This window comes from Pteropus alecto, unplaced genomic scaffold (assembly GCF_000325575.1).
Source record: "Pteropus alecto unplaced genomic scaffold, ASM32557v1 scaffold312, whole genome shotgun sequence".
NCBI classification, from domain to species: Eukaryota; Metazoa; Chordata; class Mammalia; order Chiroptera; family Pteropodidae; genus Pteropus; species Pteropus alecto.
This window is the reverse complement of record NW_006433948.1, coordinates 1,552,438-1,572,180: the sequence shown is the minus strand read 5'-3', so window position 1 is coordinate 1,572,180 and position 19,743 is coordinate 1,552,438. Positions and strand designations below refer to the sequence as shown.

At 43.0% G+C, this 19,743-nt stretch overlaps 1 protein-coding gene across 8 annotated transcripts in view; it reads right to left on the bottom strand.

Annotated features, from left to right (window-relative positions):
• Positions 1-19,743, bottom strand: part of LOC112477154 — a 120,064-nt gene that overhangs the window by 13,787 nt on the left and 86,534 nt on the right. The window contains exons 1-2 of one of the 8 annotated variants that reach the window (XM_025044456.1): positions 17,341-17,358; positions 16,811-16,862 (exon numbers count right to left, since the gene is read on the bottom strand). The exons of 5 other annotated variants lie outside the window; for them this stretch is intronic. In XM_025044456.1, coding sequence (XP_024900224.1) covers positions 16,811-16,824 — 14 coding nt within the window. In that variant the 5' untranslated portion in view covers positions 16,825-16,862; positions 17,341-17,358. Of the gene's footprint in view, positions 1-8,284; positions 8,363-16,810; positions 16,863-17,340; positions 17,359-19,743 lie in introns of those variants that run through there. 2 more of the 8 variants (XR_003045337.1, XR_003045339.1) reach the window with 2 other exon arrangements.

Genomic DNA, 19,743 nt, shown 5'->3' with positions numbered 1-19,743 from the left:
TACTCCAAGATACAGGACCCTTCAGCCTGCCCCCATCTCCAGCATCAGGGGTGTCTGGAACCTGCTTCCTCCAGCCCCCCCCCCCCCCAACAAAGCAGATCCAGCCCAAGGTCTTGAGGGGAATACTCCTACCCCCACCAACACTTCTAATGCATCCTTGCTGGCCGGCTGGGAACCGCAGACGGGCGGGCTCTGTGACAAGAGGGGAGATAAGGGGGCTCTCACATTTCCCCCGGCTGGGCTCCTGGGCCGCCAGCATTCACGCTGGCTGATTTCAACATGAAAGGGCCCCTTGAGAAGGAGAGCCCCCCTCCCTTTCCCCCTTCCCTCTGCTAAGCCCCACTCCAAAGCTAACCACTGTCTGAGCCGCCCTCCCCCTGGAGCACCAGCTCTGCCGCTGGCCTGCCTGCCAAGCTTTCCCCCAACTGCATCAGCCTCACCTCAGCACCCCGCCCTCAAGGGTGGGAATCCCGGGAAGCAGAGTAGGGCATGCATAGGGCTGCCTTTTCCAGTACTAAGCTGGTGAGGATAAAGAAGGGCTTGCAGTCCCGTGGGTACCACAGGGCCCAGGGTCAGCTCTGAATACACAGCCTAGCTGACCCTAGACTGCTATGTTGAACAAATCTTCGGTGAGGGGAACGGCTCTGAGGAGAGGAAGTTCCCCAACCCCAGATCCAGGGAAAGCCACAACATTCTCAGGATCTCTGAGCAACCAAGGGCACAATTCTCAGGCCTCTTTCATGGCTCTCTTGCTGGACTGCCTGAGACAAGCACCCTTCAAAACCCCACTGAAACATCTCATGTTTCTGCCACCAGAGGCCTTCCAGCTATCTTCCCTCAATCTTTTATGCCGCAATTTTTTAAACCTTTTATTTTGAACTATTTTTAAACTTAGAGAAAAGTTGCCAAAAATAGAATAGAGTGCCTGTACACCCCTCACCCAGCTTCCCCTGATATTAACATCTTACATAATCTTAGTACAATGATCAAGAAATTAACCTTGGTCTCATGTTATTAACTAAGCACAGATCTTTGAATTTCACCAGTTTTCCCACTGATATTCTTCTTCTGATCCAGGATCCTCTCCAGGTCCCACATTGCATTGAGCTGCCATGTCTTCTTAGTCTCCTCCAACCTGGGACAGTTCCTCGGTTTTTCTTCGTCTTTCATATTCTTGACACTTTTGAAGAGTACTAGTCATCTGTTTTTTAGACCGTCTCTCAATTTTGGTTTGCCTGATATTTTCTCATTACTAGAGCACAGTTATGCATTTTTGGCAAAACTAACAGAAATGACATCGAGTCCTCAGATCATCATACGGAGAGGTTCATGATGTCTTTATCTATTATTACTGGTGATGTTTTCCTCAGTCACTTGGTTAAGTTGATGTCTGGGGGTTTCTCCACTGTAGAGTTACCGTATTTCCCTTTGATACATAGTTGACAGGTATCTTGGGAAGAAATTTTGGGACTATACATGTCCTGTTTCTCCTCAAATGTTCTATGTTTGTCTACAAATTGTAGCAACCACTGGTGGATCAACATTTATTACTTTGACATCTTCCTAATCATCATATTCTACTTCCCTCTTCCTTTCTACATCTATTAATTGGAATTTGGCTGTAAAGAAAAGATGTCCCATATCTCTTGTTTACTTATGTATTCAACTGTTTATTTGTGTTAGTATAGCCAATAAATATTTATTTTGAGTTAAAATCCAATATTATCTTTTCCCTCAAGAGGGAGGGGGTAAAACTCCCCACTCATTAAGTAGAGGCTGTGCATAGTGCCTACCTTCCAAACATAAAAGTGTGGAAAAGGGGAAAAACTAACCTGGAGACACCTGACAAACACTACTTTACCCAGGTGATCCCAGGTAACACCATCAGTCGATAGATAGTGTACACCAGTGATATCTGGTGTACTTCTGGTGTACAGAGGATACTTCTCCTCTGTGATATTCCCCCATACTCATTCCCCACTCTAACCCTAAGAAAAGCATCATGATTTTTCAAATCCAAATTGAGGGACATTCTACAAAATACCCAATCAATATTCCTCAAAACTGTCAAAGTTGTCAATAAGAGAAATCTGAGAAACTGTCACAGACAACAGAAGCCTAAGGAGGCATGACGAATGTAATGCGGAATAAGACACTGGAACAGATGAAGTTATTAAGTAAAAAACTAAGGAAACCTGAAGTCTGGACCTTAGTTAATAATACTGTATCAATATTGGTCCATTAGTTGTAATAAATGTACCGCACTAATGCAAGATGTTAACGATAGAAGAAACTGAATGCTGTCTATATGAGAACTCTGTGAATTACCTTAACATCTCTTCTGTAAATCTAAAACTACTCTAAAATTTAAATATATGCATGCATGCATGCATGCATGCATGTGTATATATATATATATCTTGTTGAGCCCATGGCTCGATGCTTGGGCCAACCTTCCGCCAGAGGCAAGTCTGCTCACATGCAGGCAAGGGGTTCCGGGGGGCTAGGAGTTGGCGTTGCATGGGCCAGAAGAACAAAGTCAGCAGATGCACTGGACCTGCACGTCACTCAAGAAGAACCCAGAGAAGTGCCAGACCTGAGATATATAATCTGCTATCGCTTTTTATTTTCTGCTCAAATTATTCCCACTTTGGCTATTAGGATCTCTTTCAACTTGGCTCCTGAATTCTTCCAATAAGCCTTCATGCTTTTCCGAGCACTTCCTTATTTTCTGGCACTGCAAGATGGTCCAGGAATATCCTAGACTCTCCCTGTCCCAGGCCTGATTTAGCCATGTCTCCATTGAGTGCTGGCTCCCTTTTATTGGAGGATGGTATTAGAAACCAAGATCTGGTCACTAGATGTACTCATTGCTACTGAGGTGCCATTGCTTCTAGCCTCTGTCAGCTGACAGAGCTAGGAAATATATATGTGCATACCAAGCCATTTTGCTGCAATTAAAAAAAATGTTATTTATTTTTGTTCTGTCCTCAAGAGATTTACTTCATCTCCTGTAACTGCCTCATGATATTCCTTAGCAGGGATGGACCAAAGTCGTATTTATCCAGTTCCCTGTTGGTGGCTGCTCATGGTATTATACACTTTATTTTATCTTATCGAAACATTGTAATCCTTGCACATAGTCATGTGTCCAGTGTTTCTCCAGGGCAGACACTGAGATAGAAACAACTGTGTCAAAAGATCTGGGTATCTGAAATGTTGATGGAAGCTACCAGTGTGCCCTCTAAGGTAGCTGTTCTAATTAACTGTCCACCATTCAAATTCGATTATGTGCCATTCAAGGTCCAACCTTCCCCAGCTTCCATCTCCCACTATTCTCTCCCACTTCCAATCTACCACTCAGTCTCAATGAACTACTTGCTATTTTCTCTCATGCTTTCAGATCTCTGCCTATGCTGTTGTTCCTTCTACCTAGAATGTCCTTCTCTTATCAGCATGATGAACTTCTATTCACTCTTCAAAACCCATCTCAGAGGGTATCTCCTGTGTGCAGTTATTCTGAACTTGCCATCCAAGCAAGCAATTGGTGAATCCCTCCTCGATGCTCCCACAGGGACCTCTCTGATCACATCTTGGCAGTTTGAGGAGGTGGATGTCTGTCTCATTAACTTCTGTGATCTATACAGACTGGCCCAGCCTAGAGTAGGAACAGAGAAGGCCCCTGGGAGTGTCTGCTGAATGAACAGATGAGCTTCTTTCTATTGACTCCAGACAGCTTGTTTTCTATGGTCCCTTAACTAAGAGTTTGGTCTGAGACCAAAAATTTTTTAAAGTTCACACTTAAAGCTCTCATTCCCTCCCACACCCCATTCCTGTGTGTGCACACATAGACAGACAAACATATACACTCAGGCATCCTCCCAAAATTTGTGTAGGGAGTATTTATAAGACTGGGTGTGAGAGTATCTGTGTGTACAAAGAGAGGAAAGTAGAGGAAGAGAGAAAGGAAGCAAGAAAAGGGGAGAAACAAGAAAGATAGGGAGAGAAAGAGAGAAGAGATAGGAGACTGTCTAAAGTGAGAACTTCTCACATTACCATGGGGCTGATGAGCCCCTTTAAATGAAGGTGTCTTAGCCCCTGGTACTTATCAACGTGCCGTTACCTCTGTGGCTGAGCAGCACAGAGTTGAGAAGCTGTAGCCCCAAAGAAAGAAAAAAAAATGCTGACAATACAGGCAAATGCCAAGCAAGCTGCTCTGGAAAGGTCAAAGCCACTGGGTTCTCACTCACTCCCCTGTCCCAGGCCTCCAGAGTAAGGCATCTGGAGTCTTCCAGTTAGCTCTCCAGTTGCCCAAAGCAGAAACCTGAGAGCTATCTTTTACATCTCTCTGTCCCTCACTCCCAAATTCATTCTCTAACCACAACAAAGTGAGTGTGCCTCTTAAATATGTTGTGAATCTTCTACTTGTCTCCATTCCCACTAATGTCACCTGAGGTCTGTCGCCCATCATCTCTCATGGCTACTACTAGTGCAATAGCTTCCTCATTGGACTCCCTTATTCCTGTCCTGTCCCTTCTAACCCTGCAGACACCAGGGATTGAAATGATTGTTCTATAAAGCAAATCTAATCTTATCACACCCCCAACTGAAACTATGTGGCCTACAGGTTAAAGTTCAAATTATATTCAAGGACTTTCTCCATGCAGCCTTCACAGTTCAGAAGGAGGTCAGCAAATATCAAGTCCCTGTGTGTGAGGCACTTGGATGGAGAGGGGAGCCAGCACAATTTCATCCTTCAAAGGGTACATACCACAGCCTTCATCAGCCCTCCACTCCTGGTGGGAGCACAAGACATGATAGAGACCTCAACCACTGTTAGGTTACGAGCTTTCTTAGTATCCTACTCTCTTCATGGTCTGTCAAAGAGCCTGGTGCACAATAGGGGGTTTCATCAGTAAGGATGGTTGGGTGGGTGGGTGGTGGACGGATGGATAGATGGGTGGATGGACTGACAGGTGGATGAATGGACAGGGATAGGTTCAATGGGTAAAAACAAGCTCCAGCAGGATAGATGGAGATTGATCACAAAAATATCACTGAATTAGAGAAGAGTAGAAAACAGACTCAGAATCTTGCCCAAACTTACACCTCTGACAGTAACCCTGAGAATTAAGGATGACTATCATTTCCATTTCACAGATGAGCAAACAGTGGTTCACAGAGATTTTAACCTAGACCTGAATTCTCACATTGAAGATGGTATGGGACACCTCGTTATGTCATCCTAAGAGATGGAGATTGAATATAGATTCCATGTCTGAATGACTTGATTTCAAGCCAAATTCATTAGCATTTTCAAACCTTCCTTTAAAAAGTATTTCCAAAGCACCCAATGTGTGTGAGTATGTACGTGTGCATGCATGAGTGTGATTATAAATGGTACAGTTGGTGGGGTCAGACAGATACAAATTAGAATCTTGGCTCTATCATTTGCATACATTATGATCTCTTTGTGCATCAGTTTCCTCACCCGTAAATGCGAATAATAGTAATACTCATTTCACAGGCTTGCTGTAGGTATTAAATGAGTATGTGCCTGTAGGTCACTTAGTACCCTGTCATATACATCCTTCTCAAAAAATATCAACTTGCCAACCTCTTTTCATGGTAGTTGGTGTAGAGAGCCTGCCGTCACTTTGCTAGCCAACCAAGGACTGTAATGATAACTGTCATTGCTTTCCTACTGCGCATGCGTGTGGGGGGTGTGTGTGTATTCATCGACCCCACAAGCCTCTTCTGTCTGCATTTGCACCTGTGCTGAGGTGGCTCAATGCTAGCGCGGGCTGTGGCCAGCAGAGCAGCGCCTTCCTTGATCTTGCCAAGTTAAGACAGTGAAGATACAGTGGATGCAGGTTGGACTCTGGGGCCAGATGGCTCTAAGTTTGAATCTGAGCACTACCAACTCTAAACAGAGTGACTACGGGCAAATGACTGAACCTCTCTGAACTCTAGCGTTCTCACCTGCACAGTGGGGATTATAATTTCTGTCTTGTGCACTTGCTGGGAAACTGATACAAGCAAGTGGAAGTGGGCATGCATTATGGACTAGAAAGCACCAAATGCAGAGAGCAGATTTTTCACTCCTGTCAGAACAGATTCAGGATGCTGGGTCTTTCGAATGAGAGCAAGGTAGTTTGGCTGAGAGACTGAGCAGCACATCAGTAGAGGGGAGTCGCCATTCACAGAGTGCTCTGTCATGCCAGAAGCTGGGCTAGGCACACTAGATGCCTGGGCTCAGCCTGAGTACACGACAATGTGGTGCGCTGAGTACATTCCCATCCTCGTTTTGGAAGTGAGAATGCTGAGGCTGAGAGGAGTGAATTGATTTGCTTAAGGTTGCAAAACCACGCCACGTAAAGCAGGGACTTCACCCTTAGCTTGTTCTGATTCCAGAGCTGCATTGTTTCCCTGCCACAAGGAGTCAGGGAGGGGTGTGGACAGGCAGACTCCTACCACAGGAGCAGTGTCCCAGGAGGAATGCAGACAGTGCCGGAAACCCCAAAAGTAATTTTCTAACCCTGGGAAAATGGCCTGTAGTTTGGGCTGGCATGCTCAGTGTGGGGTTGTGGGAGGGGAGCTGTCGGGGCCACCCCTCCCCGCAGTCCAAGACATCTTATGTTCGTCACAGAATCTCAGTGACAGTCAAGTCAAGAAGCTCCTAGAGACCTCCGATATCCTACTGCTCATTTGAATTCCCTGGAGATTCAGCCACCCAAGCCTGGGTCCAACCCCAGAGATTCAGATGTCACAGGTGTGAGGTAGGGTCTGGGCATCTGGATTTTACTCTAACTCATGGAATACTCCCTTGCCCCATATTCTATACACACCATTTTAAAGCTGGAGAAGCAGAGGCCCAGAGAGAGAGGTGCACGGCCTGGAACTCATGTCTCTGGCTCTCATTAGGGCTCAGCCATATGAGAATGCCTTTCTCAGGGTGCCAGTGAGGTAGATAAGAAAGGGTTCTCACAGCTGCAGAGAGTAGGAAGACAACAGTTCTGACCAGATGGCAGCTAAAAGCATCTCAGTACTGTGCTGGGTTCCCCTTCCCCCCACCCAAGCCTTATGTCCTCCGCCACTTCCTCTGCAGCAGGCCAAAGGATCAGGACCCCTAGGTCTAGGACCTACCTCTGCTACCAGCTCCTTTTGGACCTTGGGCAAATCCCTTTCCCTCTCTGGGCGCCAGCGTTACTCATCTACGAAATGGAATTAGAATCCAATGTCTTCTAAACTAAGACTTCTTCCAGCTCTGACATACTTTGGTTCTAGAAACGATAGCATTCAACAGATCCAGGTTGTGACCTTAACTGCATTCAATGTGTCTGAGCCACAGCTGCCTACTCTATAGAATGGGAATCATTGCTAAGTGACATCAGCCACATTCTTTGTTCATTGTAGGTCTATGCACCCTGTCCCCTAAACTAAAGTGCATGGTGATGGAGAGTGGTGTCAAGTCAGAAGCTCACAAGTCTCTGATTCTTGCTCTGACTGCTCCAGCTCCACTGAGCCTCAGGACAGGGTCAGATGGAGGGAGGCTTGGGGCAAGTAGTCTTTGGCAGAGTGGAGGGAGAACCTATGCAGCCAGGCCCTATCTCTCCACTCCTAGTGGCCATCAGTGGGGCGTGGGGCCTCCAGCTTGTGCAGCCATCAAAGTCTCCTCAGAGCTGCTGGGCAGTAGGGCGAGCCCTCCTAGTTTCACTGGAGAACGCCTCTCTGTCCTCTCTGGACAGCATTTATAACAGCCCCCTTTTCTCCAAGGCCTTCTGTGAGCTGGTTGGTCTGTCCATGTGATAGTGCTGAATTCCCTAAATAAGAATGAGGGACTCTCATTTAGTCCCATGTCACACGTAGTGCAGGATAGGCTGCTGAGGCATAGAGGGAGAAGGGACTTGCCCAAAGCCACATAGTCAGCGTGGCAGTCTGGATTGGAACCCAGGCAAGCTGACTGTTGTGCCACTGTTATTTCCTCTCCACCCAAGGACCTCCAATAATAGCAACAATGCTTATGATAGTGCTTCCTATGTGCCAGATGCTGTTCTAAGTATTTCATATACATATTAATGCATTGGACCTGTGCAACAACACTACTAGGAAGTTACTACCATGAGGTACAAATGAAGAAACTGAGACCCAGAGCATTCAAGTAACTTGCTTCTGAGTCACAAGTTACAACTTGGAGTAGTCAGACCTCACAATCCATGTTGTATATTAGGAAGCTCAATCCACACCTACACACATCCCCTTACTCACCCCACACCCCACACACCTCAGTCTGGGTCCTTGTTCTTCCTTACGTGGCTGTTTACAGTTGTGTGGACTTGGACAAATAAATCATTTCATCCTCATTTTTCTGGGCCTTGGTTTTCCTCCTAGAAAGTGGGATGAATGGACCAAGTGATCTGTAAGGACCTTATCTGCTCTTCCATATCATTAATCTTAGACTCAGCCCCCAGGCCTCTGGTTGGGGGCTAGGGCCTCAGGGTATCTGTACCTTCTTTCCTCTATCTCTCTCCTTTCCTATGAGTTAGTAGTGGTTCAGGCCTTGGCTTGGCAGGGACAAAGGAAATTTAGTCCAGCCAGGCCACCAAGAAAAGTGGTTTCACATGATAGAGGAGTGGAACTGCAATCTACCAGAGTCCAGCTCTCATCCACCTCCTTACCTGTCAGCCCATCTCCTGGCATATGTGTGGGCCTGCCAAGACACCTTCCAGTCTCCACTCCTCAGAGCCCAGTTTCCTGAGCTCTTTCCTTCTACCTCCCCAACTCTGTTTCAGCTTTGATTCATTGTTGTACCTGAAACCTGGAGCCAGCAGGTAACCAAGACATAGTGACCCTTCCATTCCCCTGAGCTACTGAAAATAATGGCAGTCACTACCACACAAGATGTGCTCATTGCCACAAGAGGGTCATTCTGTCCACAGCACAAAGAACACTCTCTGGCTGAAGAATGACAAAATACCACCCTGGAGCCCAGCTTGGCAGCATCCTAGACGTTTACCTCTGGACAAGTTCCTCACCCTCTCTGAGCTTCAACTTCCTCGTCTCTACAATGAAAAATGTGATTACGATCTCACTAAGCTGTTGGAAAGATTCAGCGTTGTAGTGGATGACCATCTCAGAACAGTGTTTGGACTGGAGTAGGAGGTCAACAAATAAGATTTAACTTTGAATCCCACATCTGTTTGATCTTAGGCAAGTCAATGAATCTCAGTTTTCTGAGCTAGGAGACAAGCATAAAAATTCTTGTCCAATGAGATTTTTATAAGGAAACAATGAGATAATGAATGTAAAATCTAAGCACGGTGTCTAGCAGATGGTAGGGGATCAAAAGTATGTTACCCTGCTGCACCTAGCTCCATGAACAGATATGAAACTATTTGGCCCTAAACATACATAAGTGCATAAAACTTTATGTGCCTAATAACATCAATATTACACAAATCTTTCCAGAGAATAGAAAAGGAAGAAAACCTTTCCAACTCTTTATATGAGGCTAGCCAAATAACTACACAAATCTTGATACCAAAGGGTATTATAAGGGCATTATAAGAAAGAAACATTACAGATCAATCTCTCTTATAAACATGGATGAAAACTCCAAAACCAAAAGATTAGGAAATGGAATCAAAAAATATATTAAAAGAATAATTTCTCATGACCAAGTGAGATATATGCCATGATTTCAAGAGTGAAAAATCAATGAAACAAAAGACCTGGCTCTTTGAAAATATCAATAAAATTGACATATTTCTAGCAAGACTCTCATAAATAAAAGAAGAGAGAAGACACACATTACCAATATCGGGAATGAAACAGAGGATATCAATACAGACCCTGCAGACATCAAAAGGACAATAAGGGAACACTGTGAACAACTCTACATACATGAACTTGACAACTTAAAATGAAATGGATCAATTCCTTGAAAAGCATAAACTACCACAACTTATCCAATACAAACAGATAATTTGTATAACTATCAAAAAATGAATTTTTATTTAAAAACTTACCCAAGAAGAAATCTCTAGACATAGATGGTTTCAATGGAAAATGCTACTAAAATTTAAGGACTAATGAACACAAATTCTATATAATCTCTACCAGAAAAAGGAAGAGGAGGGGAGACTTGCCAACTTATTTTATAAAGCCAGCCTTAGCCTGACACCAAAACTGGACAAATATAGTAAACAAAAAGAAAACCACAGACCAATCTCCCTCACAAAAATAGAACAATTCTCAACTAAACATCAACAAATAGAATTCATTAATATATAAAAATAATTGTACACCATGACCAAGTGGGATTCATTCCAGGAATACAAGTCTGGTTCGATACTTAGAAATTAATCAAATGTAATCCACCATATTAATAAGACAAGAAAGAAAAACCAAAGGACTTGTCAACTGATATAGAAAAAATATTCTAGTAGGAGAGGAATGAAGAGGTAGACAGAGTAAAGGGAGCCAAATATAGCGGGGTTGGGAGGGTGAAGTGGGTAAAGGAAATAAAATATATGGTAGCTGAAGGAAACTGGACTCTGGGTGGTAATCACACAATAGAATATATAGATGTCAAATTATAATGTACACCTGGAAATTATATAATTGTATTAACCAATGTTACCCCAATAATCTTAATGAAAAATAAAAAATAAAGGTCAAAAAATATAAAAGATATGAATGGATAAAAAAGAAAAAGCATTCTACAAAATCCAACACCCTTGGATTAGTAAAACATGAAAAATTAGGAAGAGAGTGAACTTCTTCAACTTCATAAAGATCATCTACAAAATCCTACAGCTGACATCATACTTAATGGTAAAAGACTGAATGCTTTTCACCCTAGACTGGGAAAAAGACAAGGATGTCCACTCCCATTGCTTTTATTCAAAAATAGTGATGGAAGTTCTAGTCAGTGCAATAAGGAAATAATGAAAAGAGAAAAGAATAGAAAAGAAAAAAGAAAAGGTATACAGATTGGAACAGAAGAAATAAAATGGTTCTCATTTGTAGATGACATGATTGTCTACATAGAAAATCCCAGAGCAACGATAAAAAATTTCCTAGATGTAATAAGTAAGTTCATCAAGGTCACAAGATACCAAGATAAACATACAAAGATCAATTGTATTTCTATGTACTAGCAATGAACATGTGAACACCAGAATTTTAAATACAATGCCACTTATAATCTCCCAAAAAATTTTTTAAAAAAGAAATAATTAGGTGTAAATGCCATGAAACGTGTGTTGGACTTATATGTGGAAAATTTTAAAAATGCTGATGAGACATATCCAGGTGTTCATGGATTGGAAGATTCAACATAGTAAAGATGTTAATTCTTTCCAAATTGATACAAAGGTTTAATGCAATTCCTATCAAAATTCCAGGAAGCTTTCTTCGTAGATATAGACAAGATTATTCTGAAATTTATATGGAAAGTCAAAAGAACTAGAATAGTTGAAACAATTTTGGAAAAGAAGAATACCGTTGGAGGAATCATTCTACTTGATTTTAAAACATTGTACAGCTACTATAATCAAGACTGTGTGTTACTAGCAGGAGAGATATATAGATCAATAGAAGGTAATAAAGAACTCAAAAACAGATCCACACCAAAAACATCCAACTCATTCCTGATAAAGGTACAAAAGCATTCTGGAGGAAAGATAGTCTTTTCCACAAGTATTGCTGGAGCAATTGGATATTCATTGGCAAAAAGATGAACCTTGACCTGAAGTTCACATCCTACACAAAAATTAATTCAATGAATCATACATTTAAATATAAAACAGAACAGATAATTTAGCAGAAAATATGAAAAAGAAGAAAACATGAGAGAAGATTTTCAGGACTTAAATATTGATGAAAAATTCCTAGCTATGACACCAAAAGTATGACCCATAAAAGAAAAAAATGGATAAATTGGACTTCACTGAATTAAATACTTTTGCTATATGATGAAAATGGATGAAAAGACAAACAACAAACTGGTAGAAAACATTTGTAAACCATGTATTTGACACCGGACTTAAATGTAGAATATATAAAGAGTTCCTAAGACTCAACAGTAAAACAAAACAGAAGACAAAACAAAACAAAATAAACAATCTGATTAGAAAATGGGCAGAAGACATGAAGAGACATTTCACCAAAGAGGAAATACAGATGGCAAATAAGCACATGAAAAGTCAGTAACATCATTAATGCAAATTACTGCAAATTAAAACCACAATGAGACATCACTACCTAGCTACTCAATGGTTAATTTTTTTTTAAATGTGACAATACCAAATGTTAGTGAGGGTACAGAGAAACTGGATCTCTCATACATTGCTGGTGAGAATGTAAAATGGCACGGCTACTCTGAAAAATGGTTTGGCAGTTTCTTATAAAATTAAACATGCAAGTACCTTATGAACCAGCAATTGCAGTCTTGGAAGTTTCTATCAGAGAATTTAAAGCTAACCTTCACACACAAAAAGTTATACATGAATGCTTATAGCAGCTTTGTTTGTAATCACACCAAACTGAGGACAGCCCAGATGTCCTTCAACGGGTGAATGGTTAAACAAACTGTGGTACATTCATACCATAGAATACTACTCAGTAACAAAAAGGAACAAACTACTGACACATGAAACAGCTTGGATGAATCTCCAGGGAATTCTGCTCAATGAAAAAGTCAATCCCATATGGTTACATACTGTATGATTTCATTATAGAGCGTTCTTGAAATGACAAAATTATGGAAATGGAGAACAGATTAGTGGTTGCCAGGGGTTAAGGAGGATGTGGGGTGGGAGGGAAGTGGGTGTGGCTATAAAAGGGCAACAGGAGGGATCCTTGTGGGATGTTCTGCATCTTGACTGTGTCAATGTCAGTATCCTAGCTATGATAATGTACCAGATTTTTGCAAGATGTTTCTATTGGGAGAAACTGGGTAAAGTGTACACAGGATCTTCCCATATTATTTCTTACAGCTGCATGTGATTCTACAGTTATCATTAAAATTTTTTTAAGTTTAATTTCAAAAATTAGTGAATGGAATTCAGCAATAATTAAGGGATAATTCATGACCAAGTGAGTTTTAATCTGGGAATTCAACGGTGATTTAAGAATAAAATTTCAATGATTGCAATTCGCCTAACTGGAAAAAGGAGAAAAAAATCATGATAGATACATAAAAAGCATTTTACAAAATTCAACACCTATTCATGCAAAAATTCTCAGCACACTTGGAATACGAAGGAGCTTCATCAACCTGATGAAGGGCCTCTATAAAAGCCTTTAGTGAACGATAGACTTAATGGTAAAATATTGAGTTTTCACACACCGAGATTGGGTGCAAGACAAGGATGCCCATTCTCACTATTTCTTTTCAATGTTGTACTGAAGGCCCTACTCAGTGCAATAAGGCCAGCAAAAGGAATCAAAGATTTGAAAGGAAATAGTAAAATTTCCATCATTTGCATTTGACATGATTGTGTACATAGAAAGTCCAGAAGAATCTATAGACAAACTATTAGAATTAATAAATGATTTTAGAAAGGTCACTGGATATAAATAAGGTCGATATGCAAAATCAATTGTGTTTCTATAAGCCAGCAAACAATAGAGAAAGAAAGTTTTAAATACTCTACCATTTATAATAGCATAAACATCAAACACTTAAGAATAAATCTAGTGAAAGATGTGGAAAGCATCTACACAGAAAATTAAAAAACATAATGGAGAGAAGTTAAAGAAGACAAATAAATTAACAGATAAACCATATTCACAGATTAGAAAACTCAATATTATAAAGATGTCAATTCTCCCCAAATTAATCTACAGAGTCAATGTGACCTCATTTAAAAATCCCAGTTTTTTTATGCAGTGGAAACTGACAAATTGGTCCTGAAATTCAGAGGGGAATGCAAAGGGCCAAGAATAGCCCATTTAATCTTGACGGAGAAGAACATAGCTGGAGAACTCTTACTAACAGATATCAAGACCTAGGAAGTTTTAGTAATTAAGACATTGTGGTATTGGCACAAAGGTATAGAAACTGACAAATGGAAAAAAAATAGAAAATTCAAAAAGAGACCCACACATATACAATCACCCAATTTATGACAAAAATGACAGTGTAGTACATTGGAGACTTTTTAGAAAAATAAATGGTTCTGGGTCAGTTGGATAGCCGTGTGGAAAAAAAAAATTATCTTGACCCCTACCTCACATCACACACAGAAATCAGTTCCAGATGGATTGCAGACACAAATGTGAAATGCAAAATAATAAAGCTTTCAGAAGAAAATGTAGGGGAACAACATTGTATCCTTGAAGTAGACAAAGATTTCTCAAATAAGATGGGAGAAATATATTTTATCTATGAAGAAAAAAGTTGATAATTTGGACTATATAAATATAAATGACAAAAAGTCATAATCAAGAATATATTAGGTGACTCAATAGAAAAATGTGCTGATCACTTTGACAGACTCTTCACAGGATAAATATTGTGGCCAATAAACATATGAAACAGTGTTCTACTCTGTTGGTGGGTCTGTAAATTGGTACAGCCGCTATGGAAAACAGTATGGGGGGGTCCTCAAAAAACTGAGAATTGACCCACCATATGACCCAGCAATGCCTCTACTGGGTATTTATCCCAAAAAATTGAAAACCCATATCTGAAAAGATATTTGCACACCGATGTTCATAGCAGCATTATTCACAGTGGCCAGGACATGGAAGCAACTGAAGTGTCCTACGATAGATGACTGGCTAAAGAAGCTGTGATACATACATACAGTGGAATATTACTCAGCCATAAGAAGAGATGAAATACATCCATTTGTGACAACATGGATGGACTTCGAGATAATCATGCTAAGCGAAATAAGCCAGACAGAAAAAAATTGAAAACCACATGCTACCATCTATATGTGGGATATAAACCTAAAAGTAATAAACAAACAGGACAAAGAAATAGAGACTCATGGACATAGACAATAGACTAGTGGTTATCAGAGAGTACCCGGGGAGGTGGGAGGTAAATGGGATAAAAGATGTCAAAGATGTGGTGACAGAAAGAAATATAACTATGGGCAGTGAGCACACAATGCACTATATATTCGCCTTAGTGTTGAATCGAACACCTGAAACTTACTGGATTTTGTTAACCAATGTCACCATAATAAAAATAAAGTAATTGATTTTTTGAAAAAGAAACAGTGTTCTACTGAATTAGTCAAAAGGAAAATGCAAATTAAAGCCATAATGAGATACCAGCATATATCCTCCCAAATGGGTAGAATCAAAGAAAATCCTCCTGCACCTCTGGTAGGAGGGTAAATTGGTACAACCACTCTGGAAAACTGGGAGGCAGTGTCTGCTTAAGTTGAGCATGGGCTTCCCCTATGACCCAGCAATTCTGTTACCAAAGACATGCACATGAATAGTTAGAACAGCCTTATTTATATTATCTCACACCTTGAAGTTACCCCAATGTCTAGAAATTGAATTGGAAACGGTGACAGAAGAGAGCAGGAGAAGGTTGTGGCAGGAGTCCAGGCAGGAAATGGTGGTCACAGCAGCAGTGGGGAGGGTAGGAGCGCCACGTGGAGCTAGAACCCACACGACTCAGAGATGGATGAGATCTAGGAGGTGATGAGGAAGCAAGAGCCCAAGCTTCCTGGGAGGACTTCTATTCATTCGTCGAGGAAAGAAACCCTGGAGAAAGAGGAGGTATGTGATGGGTGTAGAGGATGAGTTTGGTTTGGTAAGCACCAGGATTGAGGTGCCTGTGGGACCAGGAGAGAAGGCAACACAGAGATCTGTGACAGTGCAGAGTCCTTAGCCTGGACTCTTGACCTACAGGTCACTAGAGGCTAGTAGGCAAATGTCATAATGAGAACAGACGTGGGTTCGAAGAAAGGGGTCACCTAGCCTTTGGCCTGATCCAGGGCTGTGTGGAAAGCAGATGGAAGGTCAGAAAACAAGACCAGAGGCACCATTCTTTAGCCCTGTTTTCTGCCCTTATTGGAGCAGTGCTTCTACTTTTCAAGACCCGAGGCCCCAGCTCTGTTCTGAGGTTCTCTAGATTGCATTTTAGCAGCAGTGGAGGGGGAGCTCCTCCATCTGTGCCTTTTCCCATAAACCTTTACTGCTCAAGGAGGCACTCCGCTGACTGCCCCCTCTCCATCCCAGACTGCATTTCAGGACCATGCCCCCTGAAGAGTGAATCTGATCCATCCCCTCCTCCTATCCCCTACAAGGAGTAATACATTTTCTAGCTTAGATCTCATACTTCACTCTCATGTTACATAAGTTAGAGCCTTCGGTGTGCAAATGGGGAAATTGAGGCCCAGAGATAGGAAAGGACTCGTAGAAGGTTATTGAGAGAGAGTAAATGGTGGAGCCTGGGCCAGAACTCAGGCCTCCTAATGCTCCAAGCCTTGATTTCTTTTTCTCCTTTTGAGAAAGAAAAGGAGAAATAGGAAAAGGAGAGATGGCAGGACGGAAAGAACTACTGAATAAAAGAGGCACAGGGAGGCAGAAAAGAGATGAGGACAAACTCCAAGAGAAAAGAGAGAAAAGGAGAGAGGGAGGGAGTAAGGGGGTAAGAGAGGAAATAGATGCAGAAAGACAAAGGATGAAAAAAAAAGAGGAAAAGAGAAAAATGGAAAGAAAGGGGTTGGCAAAAAAGTAGAGCAGGCTGGACTTCCTGCTCCCTCAGGGGCTGGCAGGAGCTTAGCCCACAGCCCTGTAGAAGGCAGAGATGGGTGGCCCCAGAAATCCTTACCTGCCAAAGCCCATCAGCCCTCAGAAGCCCAAACCAGAACTGAGCAGTCGATCTAAACAGAAAACAAACAGAGCAAAATGAAAACATGCTGGCTGTCCCCACCCCCACCCCTGGCTGGGGCTCCGTGCATTCATTGGCCCCCAGGAGGCCACTGGGAAAGCAAGGCACAGCTTTTGTAACCCTCCTCTCTCTGTGGTCTCCCATCTCATAGCTATCCCCCACCAAGAGCCATAGATTCAGCTCTGTTCAAGATGCCATGGTAGGGAGGCGCAGGGCTTGTGGGCCCTGGGGGGCTGGTGGAGCACTGTGTTCCTGCCCTTGGCCTGGCAGAGAAGCAGCAAGGCCAGTGGGGGACTGATAGAGAGGTGAAGCAGTGGAAGAGAGAGATGTGACTCTCCCCCATGCAAAGCTGGGTGTTATTGACCAGCCCAAAGCCTGTCCTGGGTGTGATAGGGGTGAGAAGGCAGGCAGGGAGGGCAGGAGAAACAGGATGGTGGCAGGGTTGAGAAGGGGGCACACTGAACGCTTACTGTTAGTATCATGTGTTTCTTTCTGTCTCCATTGGGCTCTGGAGCTGGAAGCCATGAAAAGAGAGTTTCTGTTTACATTATAAGTTATTAATAATGATACAAGTGATAATTAATATCGGTCTTGTGTTTGGCAGTTAACAACCCCACACAAACTCACTGGATCCTCATAGCCCTACCTTGCAGTACTGGGCATAAATCTTTCACAGAAGAGGGAACTGAGGCCTGGGAGGTGAACTGACTTGGCACACAGCTGGCAGGCAGTTGAGCCTGGGTAGGTGAGAGCAACTTGGTGTACTGTGACTGAGATGTAATGACAAGAGCTAGCGTTTAAGAATGAAAGTATCTCTCTAAACTCAGGGGCATCTCCCATCCCTAAGACCTTCTCACATCATCCAAGGAAGCAGACAGATGTGAGCGCTCCATGTAGGGGAGGCCAAGAGAGGGGCTGCGAGCAGGAGTGAGTATGGACAGGTGGCAGCAGTCCTGGGGCAGGGGTCACCCCAAGATTCAGGGAGGTGCTCAGAGGCTGGCACCTCCTTAATGGTTGGAGGTAGGGGACAAACAAAAGTATACAGTCAACAAATATTTAGGATCAAGCATATATAGTGATAGCGGTTAAGAACATGGACTGCCTGGGTTCAAATCATACCTTTGCTACTTACTCTGTATCATGGCCTTTAGCACAAGTGACTCCATTTTGGCCTGTGCTTTTCTCTTTAACAATAGTAACTTAACTCATAGAGTTTATGGTGATTAAATGTGTTATTCCAAGTAAAGTAGTTAAAGAGTGCCTGGTACATGGTACACCTCAAATATTAGTTCCTGATGTCCTTGTCATTGTTGATTATTTGCCAGGTCTAGGCTGAACACTAGGACAGCATCAGTGAGCAAAAGCAGCTGTGGCGTCTGCCGTCATGGAGTTTAGAGTATGACAGAGAAGGTGGCAATTAATTAAAAAGTGCACAACAAAAGCAAAATTGCAGTAGTGAGTACTGCTGTGCAGGAGAGGTCCACAGTGCCAAGAGAGAGAAAAATTAGGAAACATGTCCTAGCCAGGAAGATACAGAAAGTTTCCATGAGGAAGAGGCACTTGAGCTGTGTGTTCAGGTAGGAGTCAAATAACAAAATAAGGGAGGGAAAATCATCCCAAGGCAGAGAGCACACCGTGTGCAAAAGCCCAGGTGGCAGGATGGAGTTTGGTAGAAGATGTAGATAGAGAAGTAGACAGACCCTATAATTCACACCCAGGAGTCTTGCCTTTATTGTAAGAAAAAAAATGGAAACGAGGGAAGGATTTTAAGGATGGAGTCACATGTTCAGAAAAAGAGAAGGCCTAATTCTAGGTTGGGAAGGGTCTCCAGCTCGGAAGTGGGGCGAAAGGCCACATAGAGCAGGGTGGGCAGAGACTGCCATTGGTTTTCTCAGTATGCGACCTTGGCCAAGTCCCTTCCCCTCCCTGGGCTTCAGTTTCATTTGTATCACAAATGGTCTCTGAAGCCTACTTTAGGGGTCATCTTGTCCTTTTCCGTCTGCCCTCAGTCCTTAACCCTGCCCCCCTATTCAGAGGAGAAGGCAGGGAAGATATTCTGAATAGAGTACAACCCCACTCCTGCCTTCCCCTCCTCCCTACACCTCCATAAAGTCTGCCCCACCCCCTTCCAGACTCTGTGGGAAAGAAGGCCACTTGGGGGCCAAGTTCCCTTCTCTTCCTCCTCATGCACCTATGGCTCATCCCTGTCAGCCTCAAGCCATTATGGGACCGGAGGAGGCTCAAGGGACCCCCATAGTGGTTGCTCGTTGCACTGGAAGGCCCAGAACCACAGGCAGCTGGGAGAGGCTGCCCCCGCCAGGATGATGGAGTGGGTGTGACATAAATTTCTCAGGACAGGCAGCAAAAAAACATTTACAGCCCCTCCTTGCCAAGTCTGGTTCCAATCAGGCCCCAGGCCGGCCTGCTCTGCTCCCTACACCCACCACACCGGGCTGGCTCCTCCAAAAGCCGGAGTCACTTAGGGCTTTTGTCTCTCTTCCTCCTCTTCTCACTGTTTAAGAAATATGCACAAAGACACACACACACACACACACACACACACACACACACACACACACTCACAGCCCCCGCCCTTCCAACTCTCTGTGTACCTACATGTGTATACTGTATACATGTATACATGTGCACGTAGCCATACATACAGATGGTGCTCTGGGTTCTGTGTCCCCACACACATATACAAACAGATAGACACACAGAAACACACACACCCCACGCTCACATTGGAAACCAACACTGGGTGGGCTGAAGGCTTTAGGCCCTACCGCCAGCCAAGAGCAGCAGACAACAGCATCCTCTGAGCTTGGGCACCAAAGAACCCCGGAATTGCCTTCCTTCAGTAACGACCCCCA